The 27,643-nt window shown below is 46.0% G+C and overlaps 1 protein-coding gene across 3 annotated transcripts; it reads right to left on the reverse strand.

The window, feature by feature from the left end:
• Window positions 1–89: 89 nt before the first annotated feature.
• Window positions 90–26,024, reverse strand: LOC308572106 (leukotriene B4 receptor 2-like). Of its 3 annotated transcripts, none has more exons than XR_014001629.1 (3): window positions 9,279–9,570; window positions 489–2,974; window positions 90–448 (listed from the first exon to the last, which is right to left on the reverse strand). XR_014001629.1 is itself a non-coding variant. In XM_081167992.1 (2 exons), coding segments are annotated over exons 1-2 (1,152 nt in total). In that variant the 5' UTR covers window positions 25,522–26,024; the 3' UTR covers window positions 21,448–22,000. The 3 variants fall into 3 exon arrangements, 1 of the variants encoding a protein (XP_081024118.1); XR_014001630.1 differs by lacking the exon at window positions 9,279–9,570 and adding an exon at window positions 5,520–6,565; XM_081167992.1 differs by lacking the exons at window positions 90–448; window positions 489–2,974; window positions 9,279–9,570 and adding exons at window positions 21,448–23,150; window positions 25,520–26,024.
• Window positions 26,025–27,643: the final 1,619 nt, after the last annotated feature.

Raw genomic sequence — 27,643 nt, forward strand, 5'->3', positions numbered from 1 at the left:
TTAATACTATGGATATACAAATACTTATTTGTCAGAATTTGCACCTCTCCAAATTTTGCGACACAGATAGCAAAAAGCCCATCGAAGCATGTTTTAAAATACATATTTTATTATAAAATGTGTTCAACAGTGTGTACATTGAGATTAAATATGTATTTTTTGATATAATCATATTTAAGTGTGTATTCAAATACAGATTTCCTTACAGACTGGTTGCTTTTTTTAATGCCGATTGATGCAGATGCAGCATAGAAAGGATTTATGAATTAGCACATGTAAAACTGAAAACAGACTCGAAATTAATGGTTCCATCCATTCTTACTTCAAAGGGATTGAGGGCTGCTTGTGAGTGTCCCTGCTTTCATTCTAGAAATCCACTCTCTGGTGATCTGCAATCTATAACCTCCACAGATGCCAGCAGTTCCTGAAAGCCTTGCGATGTCCTCAGCTAGGCTTTCCTCTAAATGCGCAAAGCAGAAGTGGCTCACCAGGTGGAACTATGCATAATTCTGGGCAGGTGCATCACTGTTGCTTATGAGGACGGAAAACGGGGAGGAAGTGAGACAGTCAGGGTAGTGCAAACTCCCTCCCAGTCCCCCGATTTTGCCTTATATACAATAAATACAGTCACATACGACTCCCTCTCCGTGGTACAATGGGAAAACTGGTTTTCCTAATGGTCTTGAGTATTTTCTGGGGCTGCTATACACCCGATATTTCCCAGACATAGCTGGGATTTGTCTTTCAAAAATGGGTGAAATTTTTGCAAAGCAGCTGAAATGTATGGGGAAACAACTTTTCTGTCCAAATTTTCACTTTTGGAAATATGGCAAGTTTGAAAGAATGTTAAGTCTCCATCGGATGTACTGCACTGAATTTTTTGTACTTCTGTTATGCCTATTGAATTGATGATGATGATTTAAGAAAAGCTTTTATTGAAGTAAATCAAACAAATCTAACTTTTATTCAGCGTAGACTCACTGGAATTAACGAATACGACTAATTTAGGTCCATTAATTTTAATGGGTCTGCTCTTAGTAAAGCTTAGTTAATACTACCCACAAATACATCTTTTCACCTTTCACTGTTAAGGTAAGCTTGACCCTCCGTATACCCACTGAAATCATAAATTCTAAAGCACCCTGAGGATGAGATAGAAAAACTGAAGCATATTTTGTGAGGTAAGAACAACTTTTAAAAGATTGGAGGCCAGGTTTCAGCATGTGCAAAGAGAGAGGAAGTGCCAATACAGCAATTTGGGTTTGTGACCAATTTGAGTCATGTTCAGAGTAGACTCATTGAAATAAATGAGCATGGCTAATTAAGGCACCTTTGTTTCAGTTGGTCTACTCTAACTTAGAGTACAGCTACAACCCCTAGATGCTTAGGTGGGCTAATGTGGTATGTGAGACACTCCATATGTTCAATGCCCTCTCTTTGGCTACCTGTAGACCTTGCTTTTTAAGCAAACTCTGTCCATTTATGGTGCCTAAATGTTTGTACTGAATAATCAAAAAGTCCTATGTAGCTTCTGTAATGCATTTTCAGTTAGGGCGTCACAGTTTTGAGGTGCTGGGCACGCAATATTTCGAGGAAGCTGGTTGCTAGGCCTGAGAGCGAGCGCTTTGAAGGAAATCTCAATACGACAGCTGTGTGCCTCCAAATGAAATCTTCATGCCACACAGCAGATTACAGATGTGTGGGACCTGCGTATCTCAGATAAAGGGTAACTGGGGGAGGGATGGAAAGAGAGGCCATTTCTAGCACGCAATATGAAACCACGATGGGTCAGACAATCCATTTGTGCATGTACAGAATCCACGCCACTCCACAAAACAGTAGGCTTTCAAGGTGACTTGAGAGGTTTAAAAGTATCTTCATGTTCTCGAGATGATCCATTCTCCACTGGGTTAGTAGACATGGTCATAGACTCGGGACTCACATTATTTAAGGTGGCCAACTTGGCGTCTGCCTGGTACTGATGGTCCCGGCTGGTACCACGCCTGTAGCTGGACACTTCTGAGGCAGTTCCTTCAAAGAGTTTGGCCATGAATCCGAAGCCGGCTGACCGAATGAAAGAGCTGCCGCTGAAGGCGTAAAGGATGGGGTTGACGCTACTGCTGAAGAAGGCGAGAGCCACCAAGGTCGGCCTAGCCATTTTAGCAGCTTTTTTGACATTTTCAGAGCCGCTCCACACAGCAGCCACATCCAGAAGGTTCACTATGTGATAAGGGAGCCAGAAAATAGTAAAGGCCAGCACGATAAGTCCAATGAGGTGGTTTGTACGGCGTTTCCGACGGAAACGGGTCTCCTTCAGCCGTAGGCCGATGTTTCCGTAGCTGTAGAGCACGGCAACAAAAGGCACCACAAACCCAGTGATGGTTTCGAAGAGATTGTGGAAGATCAAATGATTGGTTGTGGGATGAAGGATTAAACAAATATACCTATTTCTCCAAAAAATCACCTTTCTGTAGAAAAGTACAGGGATGGCCAAGAAAACAGCAGCCAACCAAATTGCCAAAACCAGAAGCCATGTGGTACGTTTGGTGCGTATCTTCTGTGAGATGAAGGGCTTGGAGATAGCTAAGCAGCGGTCCAAGCTCATGAGGGAGATGAGAAACACGCTGCCGTACATGCTGACCCCACAGATGTAATGGCAGGCTTTGCAGACCGCCTCGCCGAGTTCCCAGTTCCCAGCGCTTAGAAACCGCAGGAATACGGGCGCCGTGAGCAGCACTGCCAAGTCAGCTATGGCCAGGTGAAGGATGAGGAGGCATGTGACCGTACGCTTGCGGACAACACAGCCTGCGCTCCAAACCACAAAAGCATTGCCAGGGAAGCCCAGAATGAAGGCGAGAGAGAGCACAGTTAGGCCAACCGCCGCGCCTGGCAAGGGCGATAGCGCTGATGTTGCATTCTGGGTGATGTTGGAAGTGCTCATGGTCCTCTTGGGTGGCAGACAGCAGTGGAAGAACTGTGTAGGGAAGAAGAAGGGAGAGAAACATCAGCAGAATTTTATGACTGCGGGCACACATTTTATTCGCGAGTCACACTTGGACCAGAGCTTGATTAGGATCTAGCAGCTTTGAGACTATTTTCTCTTTCGTGCAAAGCGGCTGCTAAATGTAACCATGCACATGCTAGTGTTACCAGACAAAAGTCTGTTTTCCTTGGTTCCCAAAGCCGGTTAAGGATGCACAATGAGTGGAAAGGTTCGAGTCTTTCTTGCTGTAGCGATAGTGGCTCAGTTTGGTTTGCTCTCCAAAAAGACTGAGCAAAACAACACTCGAGGCAGAAAACATTTCTACAGGGTTGCAGAGCATGACCGCACCCATGCCTGATTCCCCCCACTGCTCCCAAACTTGCTCTTGACACCAGGTGCTAATTGCTGATAAGCTAAAAGGCTTGCCTGAAGCCCTATCTGATTTGGTTGTTGCTCTCTACTTGCAGAGCATTGCTTTTAATATGAACTTTCAGCTTGCTGATGGGCCGAACTGGTGGCGTTTGGGCTGGAACCTGAGAAGTTATCCCCCTCGATAGAGCCAGACCACTGGGTTCACCCAACCTGGTGGTGTGCACACTGACCAGGAGCTCTCCATACTTCAGAGCTAGGATATTTAAACAGGAGCTTCCTTGAGGTTTTGTAGCCCTGTTTAGGGAAGCTTTTAATGTATAACAGACTATTGTATTTTAAAATTCTGTTGGAAGCCACCCAGAGTGGCTGGGTATAAATTATTATTATTATTATTATTATTATTATTATTATTATTATTATTATTATTATTATTATTAATTTCTTTTAGCATGGGACTGGTCAGGGGGGCATTGTGCTACCTCTCTTGCAGATGCTGCTGTTGCTTGCTGCCTCTCCTTAAGCTGTTTCACTCTTTGATACTGACTTCTCCGTCACAAGTTCATACAGAGTTCAAGGGAAGGGAGAGTTGTCTCCTTATTTTCTGGGTGTTAGCAGGCTAATCAGAGTAGCCAGGGGGGCACTTTTACTTCACCTGCTGCCAGCCAGCCAAGCCCAGGAAGCCAGGGACTTGTGGGATGGAGGCTTGATGCTGTCCAGTGGGGTGTTGCTAGAGCGTCGGATTAGGACCTGGGAGACGAGGTGTTCAAATCCCTGCTCAGCAGGGACAGCCGAATATATTTTGGCACCTAAGGCGGACCACAAAATGCAAATTCCCTCCCTGCCAGGGATGAAGGTGTGAATGAAGTTGTACAATAGGATCAAGCAGGGAACAAAGATCTACACTGGGATCTGCTGCCACCTGAGGGGGTTGCTTCACCTTGCCTAATGGGTGGGCTGGAGCTGTTCCTCAGGCATGAAGCTCACTGGGTGTGACCTCAGGTTGGTCACCACCCCTCAGCCTAACCTAATTCGCAAGGTCATTTTGAGTATTAAATGGTGGGGGGGGGGGAAGAACCATGGATATTACCTTGAGCTCCTTGAAGAAAAGGTGGGACAGAAATGCAATGCGTAGAAATAAATAAGTAATAGAATTGCCCGTTGATCTGCTCTTTCTGCTATACTTGGAGCACAAAACTCTTAAGCCATTGAGCTTTGCTTCAAGGGGGCAGGCTTCAAATCTAGCGGAGCAAAATATTTCGTGATTGCTGCCCCCATCCTGCAGCAATGGACTTTCATAGAGGATGTGCCACCTGAATCGACAGTGACGTCCGATGCTCCCTTCGACTAAAAGAACAAAGACTTCTAGTTTCTTTAAAGCCCATGAAGCAACTTCCTTGCAGTTCTTACATAAATGGTGAGGCAACTGTTTTGCGATGGGAGAAAGGGGGAAGTGTGTGTGTGTGTGTGTATGCACAGGAGTGCATAGGGGTGTGTTTATGCATGCCCCTCTACCAAGACTCTTCTTGGAGAGGAGCTCCATCGTTTCCCATTTCCCTTTCTGTGTTTGCCCTGCAACAATGGAGCAAAAACGTTGCATCAGTGGTGCCTTTTCCTCTCGGAAGTTAAAAGCAGCTGCGGGGGGATCTTGTTGGGTATAGATAACCCATAGATAAAAGATTAAGTGCAAACACCCATTCTGATCAGTGCTAGAACCTCAGTAGGTGTGTCTCTCTCTGTGTGTACAGACAGATAAATACAATAGACATAGATTGTATATCTATGTATCACATTTGTATCATATTTGATTTGCACCATAATGGTTTGTTTGCTCATAGTACCAATGTTCCAACAAATATGTTGGGTTTACCTTGATAAGGTAAAGGACTCCTGGACAGTTAATTTCAGTCAAAGGTGACTATGGGGTTGAGGCGCTCATCTCGCTTTCAGGCCAAGGGAGCAGGCCTTTGTCTACAGAAAGCTTTCCAGGTCATGTGGCCAGCATGACTAAACTGCTTCTGGCACAACGGGACACCATGACAGAAACCAGAGCGCACATAAACACCGTTTACCTCCCTGCCTCAGCAGTACCTATTTATCTACTAGCACTGGCGTACTTTCGAAGGGCTAGGTTGGCAGAAGCTGGAACAGAACAACGGGAACTCACCCCGTTTGCGGGGATTCGATCTGCCGAGCTTCTGATCGACAAGCCCAAGAGGGTCAGTGGTTTAGACCACAGTGCCACCTGCATCCCTGGATAAGGGCTCCATGAGACATAGCATGAGACAAACACATTCAGAGAAACACAAGGCATTATCAGAGCCCAAGGCCACATTCCAGCCAGATCAAAGTGCTCAATGAGGGATTGAAGCAAGATTGGTGTGGTGTGTGTCTGGGAAGGATGTGTGGCCTAGAGGGGTGTATTTGGGCCCAATGCCTGAGGTTGCCCACCCAGGAGAAGGGTAGTGTACACTAAACACCTGTAGCAGAACTCAAACGCGGGTTGAATGCTGTTTCTAAGGTCTGTCTGTCCCAATGTTCTATGAGTCAAGACTGCTCTCTAGCTGTTTGCTGGCAGGAAAATTGTAGCATTCATGGCAAGTAAATTCCCTGGGGTTACGGTATGCCACGTCATGTGGTTCTTATCACATCCGTTCTTCTTTCTCCAGAATGTGTGGGCTTTGTGGTTTCTCCATGCAAGAACCAAAAATTCAGGGCATCCTCCCTCACCCCCAAATGATACCTGTCAAAGCTGAAACTGAATCAGGTTATTGTCACTTAGAACCTGCTTTTAGAAAGGCTAAGCCTCCCCCCCCCGTGACAAGAGTGCACTAAGCATACACAGATGGCCTTTGCCATCTCCTATTTAACACACGGGAGTACTTCTGATGTGTATTCCTTCATGTGAAAATGCACATGAATATGTTGGACTTTAAGTGAGGTGAGGTCAGACTAGCAATAATATTGATGGTCAGTTCCATGTAATTACTACTACTACTACTACTACTACTACTACTACTACTACTACTACTGGCAAAGGGCCTTCTTGGTAGTGGTGCCTGCCCTGTGGAACACCCTCCCATCAGATGTCCAGAGAATGAACAATGATCTGACGTTTAGAAGACATTTGAAGGCAGCCCTGTTTAGGGAAGCTTTTAATGTTTGCTGTTTTATCGTGTTCTGTTGGGAGCTGCCTAGAGTGGCTGGGGAAACCCAGCCAGATGGGCAGGGTATGAATAATAAATTAGTATTAAATTATTATATTATTAAAAAGAAAAGAAAAGTAGCTTCTGAATTAAAAGCAGCCACTTCAATTAAAAGTGGAGGGTTGAGAGTTAGTAAACTTCCTTTTTACCCTGGCTTTTGACAGCTGAGATGTGTATATTTCAGGACCCACCCTATTTTTGTGACTATAAGTTGTATTAATTGTTGTTAGCCCTCTCTGGGACCTTAGGGTGGAGGGGAAATATAATGAAAACACAAACACAAACAGACAAATACAGTCTAGGGATGGGAGCATGAGATTTCACCCATTTAGGAGTACAGGGATGTGACTTTAGTAGCATGCCAAATACTCTCCAAGGACTGGCCTGAGAGGAAGACAACAAGAAAAATGGGTGAAGACAGAGAGCTGCTGTGTCTAGTTCTGGCGAATTAAGGAAGAGGTAGACAAATTGAAATAGCTTCAAAGGAGGGCAATAAAGATTGTCAGTGGTATGGAAACAAAGTTCTCTGAGTTAAGGGTGACAGAACTGAGCTTATTTAGCCCGGAGGAGGGAAGACTAAGAGGGGAGAGGACGGTACTCCAGATCCCTGGGGGTCTAGGGATGAAAGGGAAATTCAATTTGGTTCACATTTAAATCTGAATTTATCACATTGGCACTTTCTGAAATAACATGAGAAGCAAAACACAGCCAACCTTCAGAATTCTCACTTATACAAAATGCTGTTCTCCAACTAAAGAACATTCACAATAATGCATACAGTATGTTGGGGGGAAGTATAGAGAAGAATGAATATATTAATGAAAACAAGATACAAAAGTGCATCAGGAGAATTTGCTTGCAGACATGAGTGCATTAGTCAAAACTGCATACAAATATGTTTATTAGAGAAAAATTCACACTAAAATGCTGGAGAATTTTCACGAGGACTTAGTAAAAAGAAATAGCAAAATTGAGGGGGGGGGTTGGGGGCGGGGAACCCTGAGAAACTGAGAGAAGAGAATCTGACAGATCTTTCCACCTGTGCAAAGGAGAGGTTGTTCTCTGCTAGTGCAAGAGGTTGGAGCTGGATTGACATGTGCTTAAAGTTTCAGGAGGATAGATATCAGTTGAACATTAGGCGAAACCTCTTAATGGCTTAGAGGGGTGATGAGTGAATATGTAAATTTTTGTTTCTTCCAGTTTCTCATTATTTTTTTTTCAGTCTTAAGGTCACTTCTCCACATTTCCTTGTCAGTTTACAATGTATATTTTTACCCTGCCCAAACGAAGTCCTCCTGAAAAATTTTCAGCATTCTTGTCTGAATTTTTCAATCTTGCTTAATATTCACATTTTTGCAAAGCAATTTTCCCGAATATGTGTTGGGTTCATGAATATAGGCATATTTTATCCAAGCACATTCACCGACGCACACATTATGTAGCTGGATAATGACCTTGCTAAATCTGAAGAGGTGTTAATTTTGGAGGATGACTGTGTTTCAGTCTGCATATTGTTTCGGAAAATGAAAATTATGTAAGTTTGGTTTTAAATGGAAACAAATGAATTTCCCCACCGCCCCATCTCAGAGGCATGTGTCAGTGGTCACATCCACACCATCCATGTAAAACACATGGACTCCTGGGAACTGTAGTTTTGGCTTCACACAGAGCTACAATTCCCAGCACCCTTAACAAACTACAGTTCCCAGGATTCAAGGTGTGTGTGTGTGAAATCATGTGCTTTAAATGTATGGATGCAACCCAGTGTTTGCTGGGGTTAGGGTATATAGGACTGAAGCCACAGTACAGATTAGAAACAGGTACAGCTTCAGATACTTAGTCAATTCATTAAACCACAGATTAAGCCACTGAAAATAGTGAAAAAACCCACAGCAATTAAATTTAAAATATTTTGGTCAGATATATTTTGGTCCAACTAACCGAGCAGCAGATGAATTTGTCAAAATTATGGTTCATTAATTTTCGAGGTGATGAAAACAACCGGGGGGGGGGAATCTAGCATGCTCGTCCCCACAACCCCTTACCCAAATCACTACTTTATTTAAGCAATGTAAGGGGGGGGGAGCTGAAAAAGGACTAAGGAGAACTATTCTAGTGAGTTGTGGTGGTAAAGTGTTTCAGATCCCTACATAGCCATGGGTGACTATAGCTCTTTGTCTCAGCAGGCTGTCCTACCACATAGGGTTGTTGTGGAGATAAGGATGGGAGACTATCTTGCACACACCCTTTGTGCACTTGGAGAAAAGGCGGAATAAACAGTCTAATCAACCAACCAACCAACCAACCAATAATAACATGCATGCCAGACATGGTCAAAGGAACCCTTCATTTTTTGTCATGGCTTCACATCTTCCAGAACCGCACCTGCCATTGAGAAAGGTCCCTGTAAATTCCCACTGCAGCGATTCTGCCTGGCTTAAGTTATGCCCTGTTAAGGATGCCTCCTGCTTTTCACTCTGATTGTTGTCTCATTACAGGGACACCAAAGGAAACACTGCCTTATACTAAATCAGACAATCTAGCTCAGTCGGCTCTCCACGGACTTGCATCCTCTTTCCAGGGTTTTTGGGGACAGGGGAGTCTCTCCTATCCCTACCTAGAAATTCCAATGGATTGAACATGGGACTTTGTGCACGCAAAGCAGCTCCTCTGCCATTGACCTACAGTCCTTCTCCAAAGAACCCGCCAGCCCCTCTTACCCTTTCGGACTTTGAAATCTCTCTGTCTGCCACCGACTTCTCCAGCTGTCTGTGCCCCGAGGCTCGTCTCGTTTCTATATTTGCATATCACCACTTGCAGAGGTGGTGAATGTGGGTCTGTTTGTTTGTTGCCTCGCTTGCTTTCTTAATGACTTCCACGGACCCCCAAGAGGAAGTGAGCTGACAAGTTTCACAAGAGTTGAGTAAGTGATGGGAGGAAGCGCTTCTGGCGATGGGGTTAGCCACCGGGCCGGAAAGGTGAAGAAGTGAGAGGGATGGAGGTAGAGCCACCGTGTTCCACCTCTTTGGGGTGCCGTTTCATTCCTCCTGCAAAAGAACGGGCTCGCAATCTTAGATCCAGCTTTGTGACTAGAGAATCAGGCAGCCTCAGTTATATAGTGTGCATTTCAGCAACTTCAGCTGGGGCTATTTCTGGGCATAATGATCCACATTCTGGTAGCCTCCAGGTTAGATGACTGCAGTGTGATCTGCATGAGGCTGCCCTTGAAGATGATGATTTTATTATTATTATTATTATTATTATTATTATTATTATTATTATTATTATTAAATTATATTTATTATTTATACCCCACCCATCTGGCTGGGTTCCCCCAGCCACTCTGGGCGGCTCCCAACAGAATATTATAAGCACGATAAAACTTCAAACATTAAAAACTTCCCTAAACAGAGCTGCCTTCAGATGTCTTCTAAAAGTCAGATAGTTGTTTATTTCCTTGACATCTGATGGGAGGGCGTTCCACAAGGAGGGTGCCACTACCAAGAAGGCCCTCTGCCTGGTTCCCTGTAACCTCACTTCTCGCAGGGAGGGAACCTCCAGAAGGCCCTCGACGCTGGATCTCATATTATTTGTCTCACTATCTGCTGTGGAAAAAAATACATCACCTACATAATTATTTGTGTCAGTTACTTTGTCATTACATTATTCTGCCCAATTCATTACAACGCAAACATGATGCAAACTTTGGGAGTAATCAATTACCGTATTTTTCGGACTATTGGACGCACCGGTCCATAGGACGCACCTAGATTTGGGGGGGGGGGAAATAAAGGGAAAAAAAATTATCCCCCCCCCCCCGCCAGGCGCGGGGCTGGGGCGGGGAAGCCCGAGCTTCCCCCTCCCCCAGAACGGGACTCAGAGCCATGCCGAAGCCTTCCGCCAGCCTCCAAACCAAGTCGGGGGACAGCGGGAATGGCGCGCTATTCCGCGACCTGATCTGGAGGCTGGGGGTGGGAGAAGCAAGCCTCCAGATCAGGTCGTGGAATAGCGGGATGGCAGAGCGCTGCCATCCCGCGATTCCCCGACCTGATCTGGAGGTTGTGGGGATGGTGGGGGGGGGAGAAGCAGGCTTGCTTCTCCCACCCCCAGCCTCCAGATCAGGTCGTGGAATAGCGGGATGGCGGAGCGCTGCCATCCCGCTATTCCCCGACCTGATCTGGAGGTTGTGGGGATGGTGGGGGGGAGAAGCAGGCTTGCTTCTCCCACCCCCAGCCTCCAGATCAGGTCGGGGAATAGCGGGATGGCGGCGCTTCGCCATCCCCCTATCCCCCGAGCTTGTGGGGCTGGGGGGGGAGAAGCAGGCTTGCTTCTCCCCCCGCCAGCCTCCAGATCAGGTCGGGGAATAGCGGGGTGGCGGCTCTGCACCTCCCCGCTGTCCCCAGCTTTTGGGTGCAGGCTGCTGCCCGCAAGCCTTGCGAGCCCGCGGGACATCCCGCCGGGCTTGCAAGACTTGGGATAGCTTCCTGAAGCCTGGAGAGTGAGAGGGGTCGGTGCGCACGGACCCCTCTCGCTCTCCAGGCTTCAGCAAAAGCCTGCATTCGCACCATAGGACGCACACACATTTCCCCTTCATTTTTGGAGGGGAAAAAGTGCGTCCTATAGTGCGAAAAATACGGTATGTATCATTTGCAGACTGAAAACAACAGCAGCAAGTGCTGATTGTGTTCAATAGGTTGGTTTCTGTTCTGGACTTGGGATGAATAAGAAAACCTTAGCAGTTTCTGCTCATGTTTCTGTTTTCATCAGATTTCTCTGGCATTGCTATGCCTAGGGCAGCAAAGAATAGTTTTGGGTCAGCCCTGCAAATCTGGATAGCATCAACGAACTGTAGAACAGAATACAGTGCTCCAAATAAAATAGCGCTTTCCAATGTCACTTATGCTAGAATGTGCTAAAAATTTGCGACAAAACAGACACAGCATTAGGCATTGAGATGTTATTGGTTGACAATGTTGCTTATCAGTTGCTAACATACCTGAGTCAGATAAGATAAAACGTTTCCAGAGCAGTCTGATTAAAAAGGGCACAGTTAGAGAGCCGTTGTGCAAAACATGCTAGGCAAGTGCAGGAAATAAACAGCAGTCAATATAAGGCATGCTAAATTGCAGAAGTGTCAAAACAATAGGTTTCTTAAGCACAGCAGCTGGTGCAAAGAGTCTGGGAGTTTCCAAATCTAACACATTCTTGAGGGTAGGGCCTTTTAAAGCAACCAGGCCTCTCGGCAGGGGCTCCAATTACCTAGACTGATCCTCCCCCTCTTACCAGGTGGGGTTGATGGGAGTTGTAGTTCCAAGCATCTCAAGGGCACTAGGTTGGCAAAGGAGGTAGCAGTAATATCCCCCTTTCTAATGAAGATAACAGAGCACATTTGCTTCGGCTTCTTACCGTGGTATTAGCAATTGAAGAACGGGGGCTATTAGGTGCAAAGTCTCTCTGCCTGTGTTTTGTGAATGCATGTGGAAAAGCACATGAAACTGACCTTTGAAGAATTTGTAAGTAAACCATTTTTAAAACTTCCCAAACATGTGGTCTTTTTCTCTGCTAGGGGAAGAGGGGAGTTTTGGCAGGAACTTAGATGGGCATATTTTAAAGATCTAACGGCCTATATTTCCATACTTTGCTGTGCTGCATGTTTTGTGATTTTAAATCTCTGCTTGGGTTCTCTCACCTGGATTTTGGCATAGTTTTCCCCTTGCCACCAACACCTTTAAGTTTGTATTATATTCCAGATTACACTGAAGTGCAAACTAGATGTGATGTCTTGTTTTTTATTTATTTAGTTTTGAAAAATAGCTACTTGGGGTCTAAAATTGATCAAAATAGGGGGGGGGGTGGCTTTACCCTTACCATTCCAGTCAGATGCACCCCAACCCAGCTGTTATTCTCCCTCCAGAGGAAAAAGCACCCCTTATCCAATACTTTTGCCTCCATTGTGCAGGACAAATTAAAAAGAAAGAAAGAAAGAAAGAAAGAAAGAAAGAAAGAAAGAAAGAAAGAAAGAAAGAAAGAGTAATGCACTCCTCTCCAAGCAGAAACTTCTAATATGAAGTCCTTTGGTAGAGCCAGATGTTGGCGGCAGTGGGGGCACACTGACAACCTTTGTATGGGGGGGGGATTTCTAAATCTTCCAGTTAAAGGCACAGCTACAAAGCTAAGCAGTGGAGCCTGGCACCTCTTGAGTCTGGTAGGGTGGAAGGCCCAGAAGCCCCCCAGTAGGTTGGGCCAGAGTTCATGACAGGCAGGGCCAAGTAATTCCAGTTCTGCCCACATCCTCCTCCCTATGGGCTTCTATCATGACAACAGTGGGATTAAGGAAGAGGAAGTTGACAACCAGTCCCTGGACTGGGTGTAAGTAAGAAAGCAGGCAGGTGAGGGCCGGCTGAGGGCAGTTTGATGTTGGTGGTGCAGCCAACATATAGCTAAAATAATATGAAGTCTGTGCCTCACACCAGCTGCTCTTTCTCATTCCACCGCAGTCTCTACAGGTTCCAGCAGTGTTACGGGACACGGGTACACCTGTGTGTGTGATTTTGTCAGTCTCTTTCCATGCCCCGGATGTGGAAACGGTTCCCTTTGCAAATTCCTGCCTGTGAGGCAATATATGTATATATTTAGGCCACCCAGATTGTTTCAACGGTGTGAATCTAATTCCTCTTTTTGTCACACAAGCCTTTAGGCAATAAAGATTAGGAAACATTGTCCCTAGAATGACCCAACCTTGAAATCCCTTTGCTGCTTGCAGCAACGCAACCCGTTGTCCCTCCAGACGCTTCTACTACAGCACCCCCTGGTGTTGTGTCGGGTCTCTGCCAACAAATACCTGACTCACGGCTGACTCATTTCCTGTTCCCTTGGCAAGAACTCTTGGCAAGAAATCGAATTTTGTTGTGATCCAAGCAGGTTTATTGCCTGTGGAGAATTCTCCTGCTTTCAAGTGACCCCAGAATCTGAGAGCCAGAAATCAATGATGGGATCTGCTGACATTTTCATCTTTAGCTTAAAGATGCTGGTGTAATTAGGCAATTTTAGTCTGGATCAGGGCTAGAGTCAGCACCTGGTACCTTAGGGCAGCTCCTGGGGGTCCATTTTTGGGGAAGCTTCACCTCTAACTCTTAAGATGGACCTCGACTGAAACTTTTTGTAGTGCTCTGATTAGTGCTCGATGGAGGAGTCTAGATGCCATTATAATCCCCCATAGTACCACAGTGGCATTATATTGGAGGTCTTGTGAGAATTCATGGTGGGCACTAGACCAAAATCTTGGTGATGCTGAGAGTACTAGGACACACTAATAGAAGAGAAGGCCCACAAGACTGCCCTGAAGACTGTAAGAAGAGCTCATTCAGTCTATGGTCTGTTTTATTGCATTTATATCTCACCTTATCTTAAAGGAGCTCAACGTGGTACACATGTTTCTCCCTTTCCACATTTAATCCCTGAGACAACCCTTTGGGGTAGGTTAGGCTGAGAGGCAGTGACTGGCCCAAGGTCACCCAGTGAGCTCTGTGGCTGAGTGGGGCTTTGAACCCATTTTTCAGGTCCAAGTCCAATACTCTAACCACTATACCACACTAACTCTCTTATTTATTTATTTATTTTTTAAAAAACACAAATTTGATTTGAGTTTACAAAGAGAAATACAAAGATACAAATATTCTTTTTTTTTTGGTGGGGGCAGGGTTCAAACTAAAACATGAATCCAGAGGCATAAACGAGAAAGAGAAGAGAGAGGAGTGAAAGGAGAGAGAAAAAGAGATAAAGAAAAAGGAATTAAAAGAGAGAAAGAGAAAGAGAGAATGTGTGGGGAGGGAGTTAAGAAGCTTAAATAATTTTTGATTCGAAGTTTTGATGGCTGTAATAATGGAATACTGAATGGTTTAGTTTATATAAAATATACAGGGATTTATGTTATGTAAAATGAACCATGGAAAGAGAAGAAGGGAAGTCATTGATATTTTAAGGTTGTTTAAATGAATATTCTAAAATGCAAAACAGAAAATGTAATAACTTTCAATTCTTCGTCTGTCCACTATATATAAACATTATTCGTGGATAGCTCAGTTGGTAGAGGGTGCAAGTCCTAATCTTAGGGTCATGGGTTCAAGTCTCATGTTGGACCGGCTGTACTTGAGGGGTGATTCCAACAGATTCCACATGAGAAACGTTTATGTCCCTGTGGAGATGGCAGTACCGAATCGGTGGCACATGCCCTTCTGGGAATGAGATTATCGCCCCTCTTTTATTGTCCATTCCAGGTCGCCCAACCACTGCCACAGTGTCCTTTCTCTTGGCAGATCAAGATGAGCAGGTGACAGCAAAGGCTGCAAGGTTTTTAGCTGGGGCAATCAGAATAAGATCCACATTTGACTATTGATTCAAAACCCTAAAATGTATTTTATATAATTGACTTTTTCTTTCTATTCTTTGTATATCGTATTGTTGTTTTATTGCTATGGCCGATGGCTGATGCAAATAAAGATTCATTCATTCATTCATTCATTCATTCATTCATTCATTCCCATGCTGGGCAAAAGATTCCTGCATTGTACAGGATTGGACAAGATGACTCCCGTGATCCCTTCCAACTCTACAGTTCTATGATTCATCCACTCCGGTATAACGTCCAATAAAGGCACACTGACCCTGTTCTCACACTGGCACTCCTCACTCAGCAGTCATCCAGATGCTTGCAAAGAGCCTGCAAGCAGGACGTGAGTGCCACAGCACCCTTCCCACTTGGGATTCCCAGCAGCTGGTATTAAGCACCAAGTAGCCTTCACCAGTGGAGTTAGAATATAGCCATATGCAGCCTTTGTGCATGTACCCACCATGCACACATGGGACAACACTCCTTCTTGCAAACTCTCACTGATTTCCTCCAAGCACCAGTTCACCAGCTCACATTTGAGAGACTCTGCAAGTGCTCAGCCCAGTGAGGCTCGGCTCCTTACAGGCGCATTGCTAAAAAGAATGCAAATATTTGGCTGTGCCTCATCCCTGCTAGGGATGGGGGAGAAATCCTATTCAGTTCACACGAGAAAACAAACTTACTTAATTCATATGTTCCAAAGCAAGAAGCAGATCGCAAGCCAGTCTTCAAAATTTGCTCTTTTTTCCCTGAATTTTGCAGTGAAGTTCTCCAGCTACATTTAATGTAAAGGTAAAGATAAAGGGACCCCTGACCATTAGGTCCAGTCGTGGCCGACTCTGGGGTTGCGGCGCTCATCTCGCTTTATTGGCCGAGGGAGCTGGTGTATAGCTTCCGGGTCATGTGGCCAGCATGACTAAGCCACTTCTGGCGAACCAGAGCAGCACACGGAAATGCCATTTACCTTCCCACTGGAGTGGTACCTATTTATCTACTTGCACTTTGACGTGCTTTCAAATTGCTAGGTTGGCAGGAGCAGGGACCAAGTAATGGGAGCTCACCCTGTGACGGGGATTCGAACTGCCGACCTTCTGATCAGCAAGTTCTAGGCTCTGTGGTTTAACCCACAGCGCCACCCGCGTCCCACATTTAATGTACATTTAATGTACAAATGTGCATATATTGGGGCACTGTTGCCCAGAAATGCACAGATTAATGAAAATGACATAAAATTGCATTATCTTTGGGAAAGCTGCTTTGTGGAAATGTGCACACACGTATTGGGCAAAACTGCACATAAACATGTGTGCATTGTCAGCAATTTGCGCTGAAAGTTTGGTGAATTAAAAATGAATAAATTTAAATTGATGCTGCAATGTGGAGAACTGAGCTTCAGACTGCAAAACTTAGAGGAACTGAAAAAAACATCTTTGCCCAGCCCTAGTTGTAGCACGGATGTATTGCTTGTATTTCATCACTCAGATTTGGAGTAGGGTCGAAATGTAAGGGCCCTAGGTGAAACCAATGAACCACAAGTAGCTGACTCAATCCAGTTTTGCCAAATCATACATTCCTCCCACCCAACCACATGCTTTTAAAGTAGCCAAGGGAACAGATCCCCCATCAATCTCAAGGGGACCTGCAATGGGGAGAACGGGTAGCATGGAAGCTGAAGGAGTTCTGTAGCTAGAGACAGCATTAGATCAGGCAGACCCTCAGCTCAATGTAAGGCAGTTGCTTAAGCTTTGCTAGAACATGCCAAAGTCCTGTTTCCTACATAAGCCAGCAAGTCACCTAAGGGAAGCCGGAGCATGAAGGGAACCACCATCCTTTGTCCTCAATAGCTGATATTTACAGATATACTGCCTCTGTCCCTGGAGGTTTGCTATATGGTCATTTAATTGCATGCTCTAGGGATGCGGGTGGCGCTGTGGGTTAAAACACAGAACCTAGGACTTGCCAATCAGAAGATCGGTGGTTCGAATCCCCGCGACGGGGTGAGCTCCCGTTGCTCGGTCCCTGCTCCTGCCAACCTAGCAGTTCGAAAGCACATCAAAGTGCAAGTAGATAAATAGGTACCGCTTCGGTGGGAAGGTAAATGGCGTTTCTGTGCGCTGCTCTGGTTCACCAGAAGTGGATTAGTCATGCTGGCCACATGACCCGGAAGCTGTATGCCGGCTCCCTCGGCCTGTAAAGCAAGATGAGCGCTGCAACCCCAGAGTCGGTCACGACTGGACCTAATAGTCAGGGGTCCCTTTACCTTTTCCTTTTAACTATAGCTTTAAGCTCCTCTATATGCATGTGTGTGTGTGTTGATGGGATATGAATCTTGACAGGAAAAAATGGGTAACATTGATGGGCATACCTTCCATAAATGAGTCTATTCCTCTCTTATGAATAATCCCTTTGCAACTGAAGTACGTCAGCTCTTGAGCCCAATAAATTCTGATCTGTGCCAGTTGCAACTGGAAGGTCTGAAGAAATTGAGGCAAACAGTAGGTGGCACCAGAGTCAATGGCAAGCAGAGCCAACTCGTACTAGTTTTATATCCATTCTCCTCCCTGCTGAGTTCTACTTGGGGATCAACGCTGAGACTCAGGAGGAAGAGGCTGACAGCCAGTGTCACCCACTGGGCTGAGCTGGATGTAAATAGGAAGGCAGACAGTGAGGACTGGTTAAGGGCAGATTGAGAATGGTGTAGCAGTACCCCATTCAGTCTAACAAAGCAGCCTCCACTTATTTCAGTTAAAGCTGTCCAAGACATTTTGCTGCCTGAGGCACACTGCAAGATGACAAACCTTCCTTCCACGTACAGAGGTACCTTGGTTCTTGAACTTAATCCATTCTGGGAGTCCGTTCGACTCCTGAAACCGTTCAAAAACCAAGGTGTGGCTTTCAATTGGCTGCAGGAGCTTCCTGCACTCTTGCAGAAGCCAAGTCGAATATTTGGCTTCTGAAAAACGTTTGCAAACCAGAGCAATTACTTCCAGGTTTGCGGCGTTCGGGAGCCGATTTGTTCAGCAGCTAAGCCGTTCAAGTACCAAGGTACCACTGTACAGAAGTTGATCAGACTGACAGCCGAGTCTTACACTGTCAACAGTACCTGAAAGCATCTGCCTCACTCTGCCTAACAGTAGGGCTGACCCCAATTCTAATATCATCCGTATTTTTCTCTCTCTCTCACTCTGCTTACAATACCTGAAATTTTCACTGACGTTTCATTTAAAACAACAACAAATGGGCACATCTCAGCAATTCACAAGAAATCTTTCGTTTATTATTGCAAACAATCCGACACAAATAAGGATGGACTATTGATGTACTTTGGATTTTTACTCCTTTTCAGCATATGGAAAGGAGGATTCACATGCAGAATAACTGTTTCAAAAATGAGACCTGCAACAAAATGTGTGGCACGTAGTGCTGCTGTTCACATCCAAATTCTAATTTCTTCCTGTCCTCTAGCAATGAGCTGGCATTCCATGGCCACTGAACATGCTTAGTCCTCATTGGACTGATTTTGGAGTTTCCCCACTTGGAGTTTCCCTTCTAGCCCTTCTGAAAACCTTGGATTGCCTCCTGCTTGTTGGCAATAGCTGCATCTTGGCTGTGCCCATTCGGCTGCAAAAGCAATGATGCTCACAGCATGAACTTTGGAAATAGAGATGTGTTTGTGTGTAGAAGCCCCTACTGGCTCCTGCTGCCTTCAGAAAACAAGAATGAATTCACCGCTCTTAACTTCTAAAAATGGGCACTTGTGCTGCAGGCAGATAGTGAAGGAATGCTATGCAGGTTTTGTCAGAGTGGATCTACAGATCTCTTTCCTTGTGGGCACACCCTAGCCCATTTTAGCTTATTAAAAAACAAAAGCAAACCTTGCTGTAAGGTTAGAAATATTCCACATCAAGATGGATAACATGCCAATTTAACATACAAGAGAGGCAGAGGGAGAGAAACTGTACAGAAAACAACATAATTTACATTGAAATATAAAAAATATCAGTTCATCCAACCACCTTTGGTTTCCTAAAAAACACACACACACACAAAACCCCTCTACAACAACAACTTGGTAAAATATGGCAACCTTAGTTGAGTCGCTGATTAGAAAACACTGATCTCCTTCACACCATAGCAAACTTCAAAAATGTGGGGTCTCCTTTGTCATCTTTGTGACCCCAGCCCCAAGGAGCAAAGAAAGCTTAGAAAGGGGCTTAGAAAGAGAGATGGCTTTAGAATTAAGGCACATCTGGGCTCATCTGAGCTGAGGAATTTGTTTTCAGTACCAGAACTGAGCTCACATTTCTTTTCTGCGCAAAACCTGTTGTTGGTTCCCCACCTGCCCCAAAACTTTCCTCATTTCAGCAGCCTATTCAAGCCTGATTTCATCAGCCCAATTTGGGGAAGGGCTGTAGCTAAATGGTGGAGTATATCCTTTGCTTGCAGAAAGTCCAGGACTCCCAGCTTCTCTTGGTAGGACTGGGAAGAGACTTCTGGTCTGAAATCCTGAGGAGCTGTTGCCAGTCAGTGTAGACAATACTGAGTGAGATGGACCAAGGTCCAAGCCTGCTTTCTATGTTTCCTGAGGTTCCCAATGATCTAACTCAGTATAAGTCAGCTTCCCATGTTCTCATTTTACTTAAAACTGGTCTGGAAGGTCCAGCTGGTGCGAAATTTCAAGGCTAGACTTAAAAGTTTGCACTGGTTGACCATATGCTAGTGGGCCAAGTTCACGGTTCTTGGAGTAATTTACAAGGCCTTTAGCAATTTGCGTCTACGGTACCTCAAGAATCATCTGATACTTTACATGCCTCCCTGATCACAGAGATCTTGGAGGGAGTTTTTGTTAGCAACCCCTCTCCCCCGTGGCTCTGCATTCAGCATTGTGCATCCATTTCTGCAGAACTTCCTCCTGACTGACAGGCCCCTTCTCTTAGTGAAGCATTTAGTGAAGACTATTTTAGCAGGCATTTTGAGGAGGCTATGCTGATTTTATGGTTAATTCTGATCGATCTTGTATATTTCCTAACCTTGTTGTAAAAGCCACAGTGTTCATGCAGTGGGGGTGTAAGAAATCTAAGGAATATTGAGGGAAATAAAAAGGATGTTAAGGATGACCCGCCCCCCCCGAGATGTTCCTTTTGGGTATAATAGAGGGTGAGATACCTCTAAGAATGTATTAAATCTTTTTTCTTTAAGCAACTGCTGCGGCCAGAATAAGGTAAAGGTAAAGGGACCCCTGACCATTAGGTCCAGTCGTGGCCGACTCTGGGGTTGCAGCGCTCATCTCACTTTATTGGCCGAGGGAGCCAGCGTACAGCCGCTTCTGGCGAACCAGAGCAGTGCACGGAAACACCGTTTACCTTCCCGCCGGAGCAGTACCTATTTATCTACTTGCACTTTGACGTGCTTTTGAACTGCTAGGTGGGCAGGAGCAGGGACCGAGCAACTGGAGCTCACCCCGTCACAGGGATTCGAACCGCGACCTTCTGATTGGCAAGTCCTAGGCCCTGTGGTTTAACCCACAGCGCCAACTGCGTCCCGTGGCCAGAATAGCCTATGCACAAATGTGGAAGGACAAAAACAGTCCAACAAAAGAGGACTGGCAGAATAAGTTAATAGAACACGTGGAGCAAGCGAGGCTGACTGCAAATGTAAGAAACCAGGATGAACGTACCATAAGAGAGGAGTAGGAAAACTTCCAGTAGGACTGGATATAGGAACAGCAGCTAAATCAGCTAGAAGGTGTAGAAAGATATGTAGCACAACTAAGAATAAAAAGGAACCCATGGAAGGGTGTGTGGGGAAGTGGAATAATGTAGAAGGATAATGAAGAATATTGTGAAATGGATGTACCAATTTACTGTTAAAGCACAAATACAATGGAAAAGAGAGCAAAGGCCACAGTGCTAAGTGGTATATTAACTCTTGTAATAATAGAATGATAATAATAATTTGGAATAAGAAAGGCTGTTGCTATTGTGAAACAAATGGAACTCAGAAAACCTTGTTGATCTACAGCAAATCTACCAGCAGTTCTTCACCGACGTTTCCCCCACTTCTATACTATTGCCCTCCAACATTTCCAGAATAGAAGTTGTACTTAATTTAAGAATTGAGAGGTGTAGCTCTTCCCTGTCTCTAATCCCTCAGGTGTAAATTATTTATTGAGGAGGGAGACACTTTGTATATGCCCAGAGTCACCCTTTGTTTTACAGTGGTACCTCAGGTTAAGTACTTAATTCATTCCGGAGGTCCATACTTAACCTGAAACTGTTCTTAACCTGAAGCACCACTTTAGCTAATGGGGCCTCCCGCTGCTGCCGCGCCGCCAGAGCACAATTTCTGTTCTCATCCTGAAGCAAAGTTCTTAACCCAAGGTACTACTTCTGGGTTAGCAGAGTCTGTAACCTGAAGCGTATGTAACCTGAAGCGTATGTAACCCGAGGTACCACTGTATAAGTTTCACATCTGGCCCTGAAGGCAAAAACATATATATATTGGACTAAGCTTAGTGCACTGAGTATCAGATTAAACCTGACTTGGGTTGAAGGAACAATAGCTGTGGAAGTAATTTAGCAGCTTTGTAGTGTGGACATGGTCTCAATGAGTTTCCCAGAAGCCAAGTTTCCAAAAAAAGAGTAGCTAAGACAGCCAGGCCTAGCAGATGGAGATGGCTCAGCAGTAGAGGACATGCTTTGTGTTAAGAAGGTCCCAGGTTGAATGCTGAGCATCTCTCATCCAGGCTGGGGAAACACACTGCTTTAGACCCCAGGGAGCTGCTGTTAGTCACTGAGCTACTGGTCTTCAACTGGTGGGTCAGGCCCCATTAGTGGGTTGTGACTCGATCCAAGGTGGATCACACCAGGAGCACTCCCACCACGCAAATCTATGCAAAAGGTAAAGAAACGGGTCCCCCAATGCATGTTTGCATTATAAGTTGGTCCTGAGTCTGAAAAGGTTGAAGATACCTGGTGTAAACAATACTGAGCTGGCAGGACTGACTCATAAAGCATAAATTACATGTTGTGTTGAAACCTGGCATGATTCAGTCTAGGAGTGTCTGTATCCGAGTTGCTCTCTTGTGCCACCAAGCCCCGGCCCTCCCTCTTGGTCCTTGTCCAGCCCATCACAACTCTCCAGGGGCTGCTGGTCCATGCCCATGGCAGCTCCTGCCACCACCACCAAGTCTTTGGCCAGGTTTTTGTGGGACTGGGATCTTCTGCCCAGCCCATCGGATGCCCCCTCAAAGAATTGGGCGATGAAGTTGGCCCCGGAGGTCTTGATGAGGTTCCCAGCCACGAAGACATAGAGCACAGGGTTGATGCTGCTGCTGAGGAACGCCAAGGCTGTGGCACCCGCTCTGCCACTCTTCCAAGCCTGCCCCAGTCGTTCCGCCGTCCGCCCTGACGACAAGTTAGAAGCTACCTGGAGCACGTTGACGATGTGGTAGGGCACCCAGAGGACAGCAAAGCAGATGACAATGGCGACAATGAGCTTCTCGGTCCGAGCCCCCTGTCTCCGCTTCACTCCCCTGAGGCGGATCAAAACGGCAGAATAGCAGCCGACGATGATGGTGAAGGGTATCACAAAGGCCACCACGGTTTCCAAGGTGAAGTGGAAGATGGTCAGGCTCGGCCTAGGGTGGCAGGGCTCACAGATGTACCTCCCTGAGGGGTCCTTGACTACTTGCCGGAAAAGGAGGGCCGGGATGGATAACAAAATGGCCGCCACCCAAATCCCTGACAGGATCTTGACCACCAAGTGCTTCTTGCGAATGGCTTGGGAGAAGTAGGGCTGGTTGACTGCGAGACACCGGTCCACGCTCATGAGGGTGATGATGAATATGCTGGCAAACATGTTGATGCAGCACAGGTAGTAGACCCCTTTGCAAACTGCTAGGCTGAATAGCCAGTTCTTGAAGACGAGGAAGATGATGAAGAAAGGAGTGAGGAGAAGCACGACCCCATCGGCCACTGCCAAATTAACGACTAGGAGGCAGGTGACTGAGCGGTGACTCGGCTTCATCTTCCAGAGGATACTCCAAATGACAAAGAGGTTTCCAGGCAGCCCGATAAGGGCAGCCAGGAGTAGGAAGACAATGCCAGTCACACTGGAGGTCGGGGAAGACAGGAGGGTGCTGTTTCCAGAGGTGTGGGTGCAGTTGTTGGTGGCACCACTGGAAAGAGGGGCTGGGGACTCCCTGTCAGGAAGGAAGAAGAAGAAAAGCTTGAGCCAGGAGGAACTGAATTGCGCCTTAACCCCTGTCCACCTTGGCTGCCACAAATTGCAGTCTATTTTGCTCACAGCCATCTCGTGCTTTATCTGCATCTCTCTTTCCTGCTGTGGTCTATTACACTCCCTGAAATTGATACTGTAAGCTCACTGGGGCAGGGGCCTCTCTCTTTTATGTATGCACTGTAACTTTCAAAATGTTTTGATTATTGAGTGTATTTGTATGGCTTGCAGTGCAGAGTCCCGGGTTCCTTTTGGAAGAAGGGCATGACGACGACAATTATAATATCAATAATATCAATAATATTAATGTTAGCCTATGAAGTGATGAGGGGAGGCGGGTGGCGCTATGGGTTAAACCACAGAGCCTAGGACTTGCCGATCAGAAGGTCGGCGGTTCAAATCCCTGTGATGGGGTGAGCTCCTGTTGCTCGGTCCCTGCTCCTGCCAGCCTAGCAGTTCAAAATCACATCAAAGTGCAAGTAGATAAATAGGTACCACTCCGGTGGGAAGGTAAACAGCGTTTCCGTGCACTGCTCTGGTTTGCCAGAAGCGGCTTAGTCATGCTGGCCACATGACCCAGAAGCTGTACGCCAGCTCCCTCGGCCAATAAAGCGAGATGAGTGCCACAACCCCAGAGTCGGCCACGACTGGACCTAATGGTCAGGGGTCCCTTTACCTGTACCTATGAAGTGATGATGGGGATGTTTTTACTACTCCATCAATAGGGAAGAGTGACAACTAGAGGGAAATGTTCCTGTCCTGAGGAGATTGCAAATTGGATTTCAGCAAAGCTGGGGCAACAGAAGGAAGGGAGGAAGATGATCTAAGCAACTGCCAGTGAAGCTTTAGAATCAGGGATAATGAGTTGGTGTGTGTGTGTTAGAGAAGGCCAATTGTATTCTCCTCCCTCCCCCCTATCCACGGGTCTCTGTGCCTGAGCTGACTGGGCTGCGGAGGATGGAGCTGAACTGCTTCTCTCCCGGCCAATTTTTTTCATTGACTTTGTGGGTGCCTGGCCTCCACAATTATATTATTGTGGGTACCCAAACACCCACAGCTCCCTTATGCTCCTATCCCCCCCTTGGTTCTGTCTCCTTCCTTTCAGCTGTGTCCTAGCCTTGCATTTTATTCTGTTTATGGTATTATACCACACAACGGCTCCCACCCTCTAGACAACATGGTCCACCCCTTTCACCTGCACCACTGTCCTTGGTCCCGTTTCTTGGTCACACCCTATGCAAGAACATAAGAACGATCAGGTCAAAGGACCACAGAGTCCAGCATCTTCCCTCTCCCAACATTGCCATGGCAGATGTCTTATGGAAGCCATCAATCAGGGCAGGAAGACAACAGCCCTCCCTCATGGTTGGATCCCAGGAATTGTTATTCAGCTGCAACCGAACATGGAAGCTCCATTTAACCATCAAGGCTAATAATACCAATGGACAGACCCATCCTCCATGAATTTGCACCATCCCCATTTCAAAGCCCCCTGAGGATGCAGCCCAGTGTCACTCCATTCTGTGGCAGCAACTTCCACTCAAAAGTCATCATTTGAAAATGCTTTCTCCTGCCTTTCCTGAATCTCCTGCCAATCAATGTCAATTGATTCCCAAGCTCCCCAATTTCTACTGCAGAGAGAGAGAGAGAGAGAGAGAGAGAGAGAGAGAGCGCGAGCGAGAGAGAGAGAGAAAGCACGAGCATGCCTCTCTCTAACCACATTCCCCAGAGGGTGCAAAATATTTTTTAAAAACCTCCCTCATGTTTTCCCTCCCTTAGTAGCTTTCAGTCTTCCCTCAAGGGCAAGATGCTCTACCACCACATTCCCTAATCATTTGAGTAGCCCTTTTCTGTCCCTTTTCCAGTTTTATGAGATCCATTTTATCATCAGTCGGCCACAACTATAGACAGGTTTCCAAGTGCGGCTTCCCCATGGATTTGTACAAGGGCATTATCACCCTGGGCAGCTTAACTTTCAGCCCCTTTTCCTGATAATGCCTGGAATTTTCCACTGGAATTTTCCAGAGCGGTGCAATGTTTCTGTTCCTTTATTTTGACAACAACCATCATGCAAAATACGCAAAACAATATTTTGTCTTGTGTAACTCAGAGAGAAAGAGTTGCGGGTGTGTTTTTTTCCCCTGGCATCCTTCTCACACATTGCCACACATACTTCCAAACCGCCAACCTTGATTTCGGTCTATCCCAGATCTGGGCTACTTCCTACCCACTTTATCTTCCTCAAACTTCCAACCTGAACTATCGCAATGTGGTCTTCTTCTGAATCTGCTTATGGTTCTTCGCCCTGACTGAACCTGCAATGCAATGACTTACATGGGTGAGTTGGTCTCTGACTGGAGCCCAGCGAAGCTTCTCTTGCTCTGTCTGCCTCCGTCTTCCCTTCACATCCTTTCCCTGGGCTGCGAATTATCTCCTTCTCCCAGAGCTTCTGAGCTGCTGCTCCTATTGCCGCTTTGCACGTCCAGACTGGAAGCTGGAATGAGGTTGAGTAATGGAAGAGGAGGGAGTGGCAGAAGGACTTGCCTTCTGCACACAACCCCCCACCCCCTTCTTCGCTAGATCTCCAAGTTGGGACTTGCTGGCACTGAGGAAGACCACACCCAAAATACATTTGTGCCAAGAGGACCCTGGTTTTCTCTGTGGTGTTTCTTCCCTTACTCTCTCCCCCTTGCCTTCTGGCCCCTCTGCCATCCTTTTCTCCTTGTCTCATCCTTTCATTCAAAGAAATCCGCCTGGACGTTGCTTAAAAAGGAAGCAGTTAGATGGCACGAGGCTGGCTGCGGAGCGCAGATAATGGAAGCCACAAAGCCTCTCGAGGAAGAAAACCTCACATTAGGCAACAGCAGCTCCTCTCGCAATTTTTGTTTCTGCAGGGGGAGTGACAGAAACATCCTAGAGTGGCTGATTCTTCTAATTTACCTACACAATCTCTCTCTCCTCCCTCCCCCCTGTGCTCCACAAATAGGAAGGCAGGAAGCTGCCTTATAACTCAGTCCACACCTAGCTCAGTAATGTCCACACGGACTGGCAGTGACTCTCCAGGGGTCTTTCCAATCCCTTACCAGAAATGCTGGAGACTGAGACAGGGACACAAAGTGGATGCTCTTACCACTGAGCTACAGCCCCTTTCCTTCTTAAAGCTCATTCTGTTTGACGCTAAGTTCTTGGCCTACCCTGGAGTAGTTACTTTCTGAAATGAAGTGTACTGGGATAGGAGTACCTAAAGGGAGTGCCTAAAGGGTTCCCTTTGAGCTAGGTCTTCCGCTCAGGAGCCAATTCTCTTTCCAAGTTTGCAGATATCTAATTTTTTTAAAAAGGGGGGGCGGATCAAAGAGTTGCATATGTAAAGTGCCTTTAGCTTACAGAGAAACAATAACCCATTGGGAAAATCCCATAGTGGGACTGAAAGCTGCACCTCTTGATTTTCCAGCTGCCATGACCAGAAACTGAGCCTTTTTGGGGGAGGGGGGGGAATGAGCCAGCAGAATAGTTTTCTATTTTTGACATTTTGCATTTCTAGCATGAAAAGTGTGTGTGTTTCTCCACCAGCAAATGGGGTAGCAAAACAAGACAACTTCTGCTCAGTGCTAGGCCTGTGCTGTGCCGTGCGGTTCATATCAAAGGTCCATTGAATCCAGTATCCTTTTCCCAATAGTGGACACTCAGACACTGCCGCAAAGCTCACTAGCCAGGCATGAAGGAGATACCCACCCACTGTTGCTTGTCCCTTGCCTCCAGCATCTGGTGGTCAGAGGTATACTGCTTATGAACATGGAAGTTCCATTTAGTTGCCTGTATCTGTTTCAAATATTGCATTTATATTTTTAATGAGGTTGCTTGTGTGTGTGTAAAGGTAAAGGTAAAGGTAAAGGACCCCTGGACGGTTAAGTCCAGGTCCAAGGCAACTATGGGGTGTGGCGCTCATCTCACTTTCAGGCCGAGGGAGCTGGTGTTTGTCCAAATACAGTTTTCTGGCTCATGTGACCAGCATGACTTAACCGCTTCTGGCACAATAGGACCCAGTGACGGAAACCAGAGCACACGGAAACGCAGTTTACCTTCCCGCTGCAGCGGTACCTATTTATCTACTTGCACTGGCATGCTTTTGAACTGCTAGCTTGGCAGGAGCTGGGACAGAGCAATGGGAGCTCGCTCCATTGTGCAGATTCGAACTGCTGACCTTCCAATCGGCAAGCCCAAATGGCTCAGTGGTTTAGACCACAGCGCCACCCGTGTCCTATGTTTATATAATGTTTTTAAAGATGATACCATTATGTATATTTGTTTTAATCAGGCTGTGGATTTTAGTTGTGCTTTATTTCCAGTTTTCTTTGTATATCACTCAGAAACATTTTGATCAAGTGGGTTAGTGATTTCCCCCCTCTAAATAAATACATTTACACCTCAAGCCTCATCAACCATTGGTAGCACTCTCCC

The sequence above is a fragment of the Podarcis bocagei genome (genome assembly GCF_964188305.1).
Source record: "Podarcis bocagei genome assembly, chromosome: 13".
In the NCBI taxonomy this organism is placed as follows: Eukaryota; Metazoa; Chordata; class Lepidosauria; order Squamata; family Lacertidae; genus Podarcis; species Podarcis bocagei.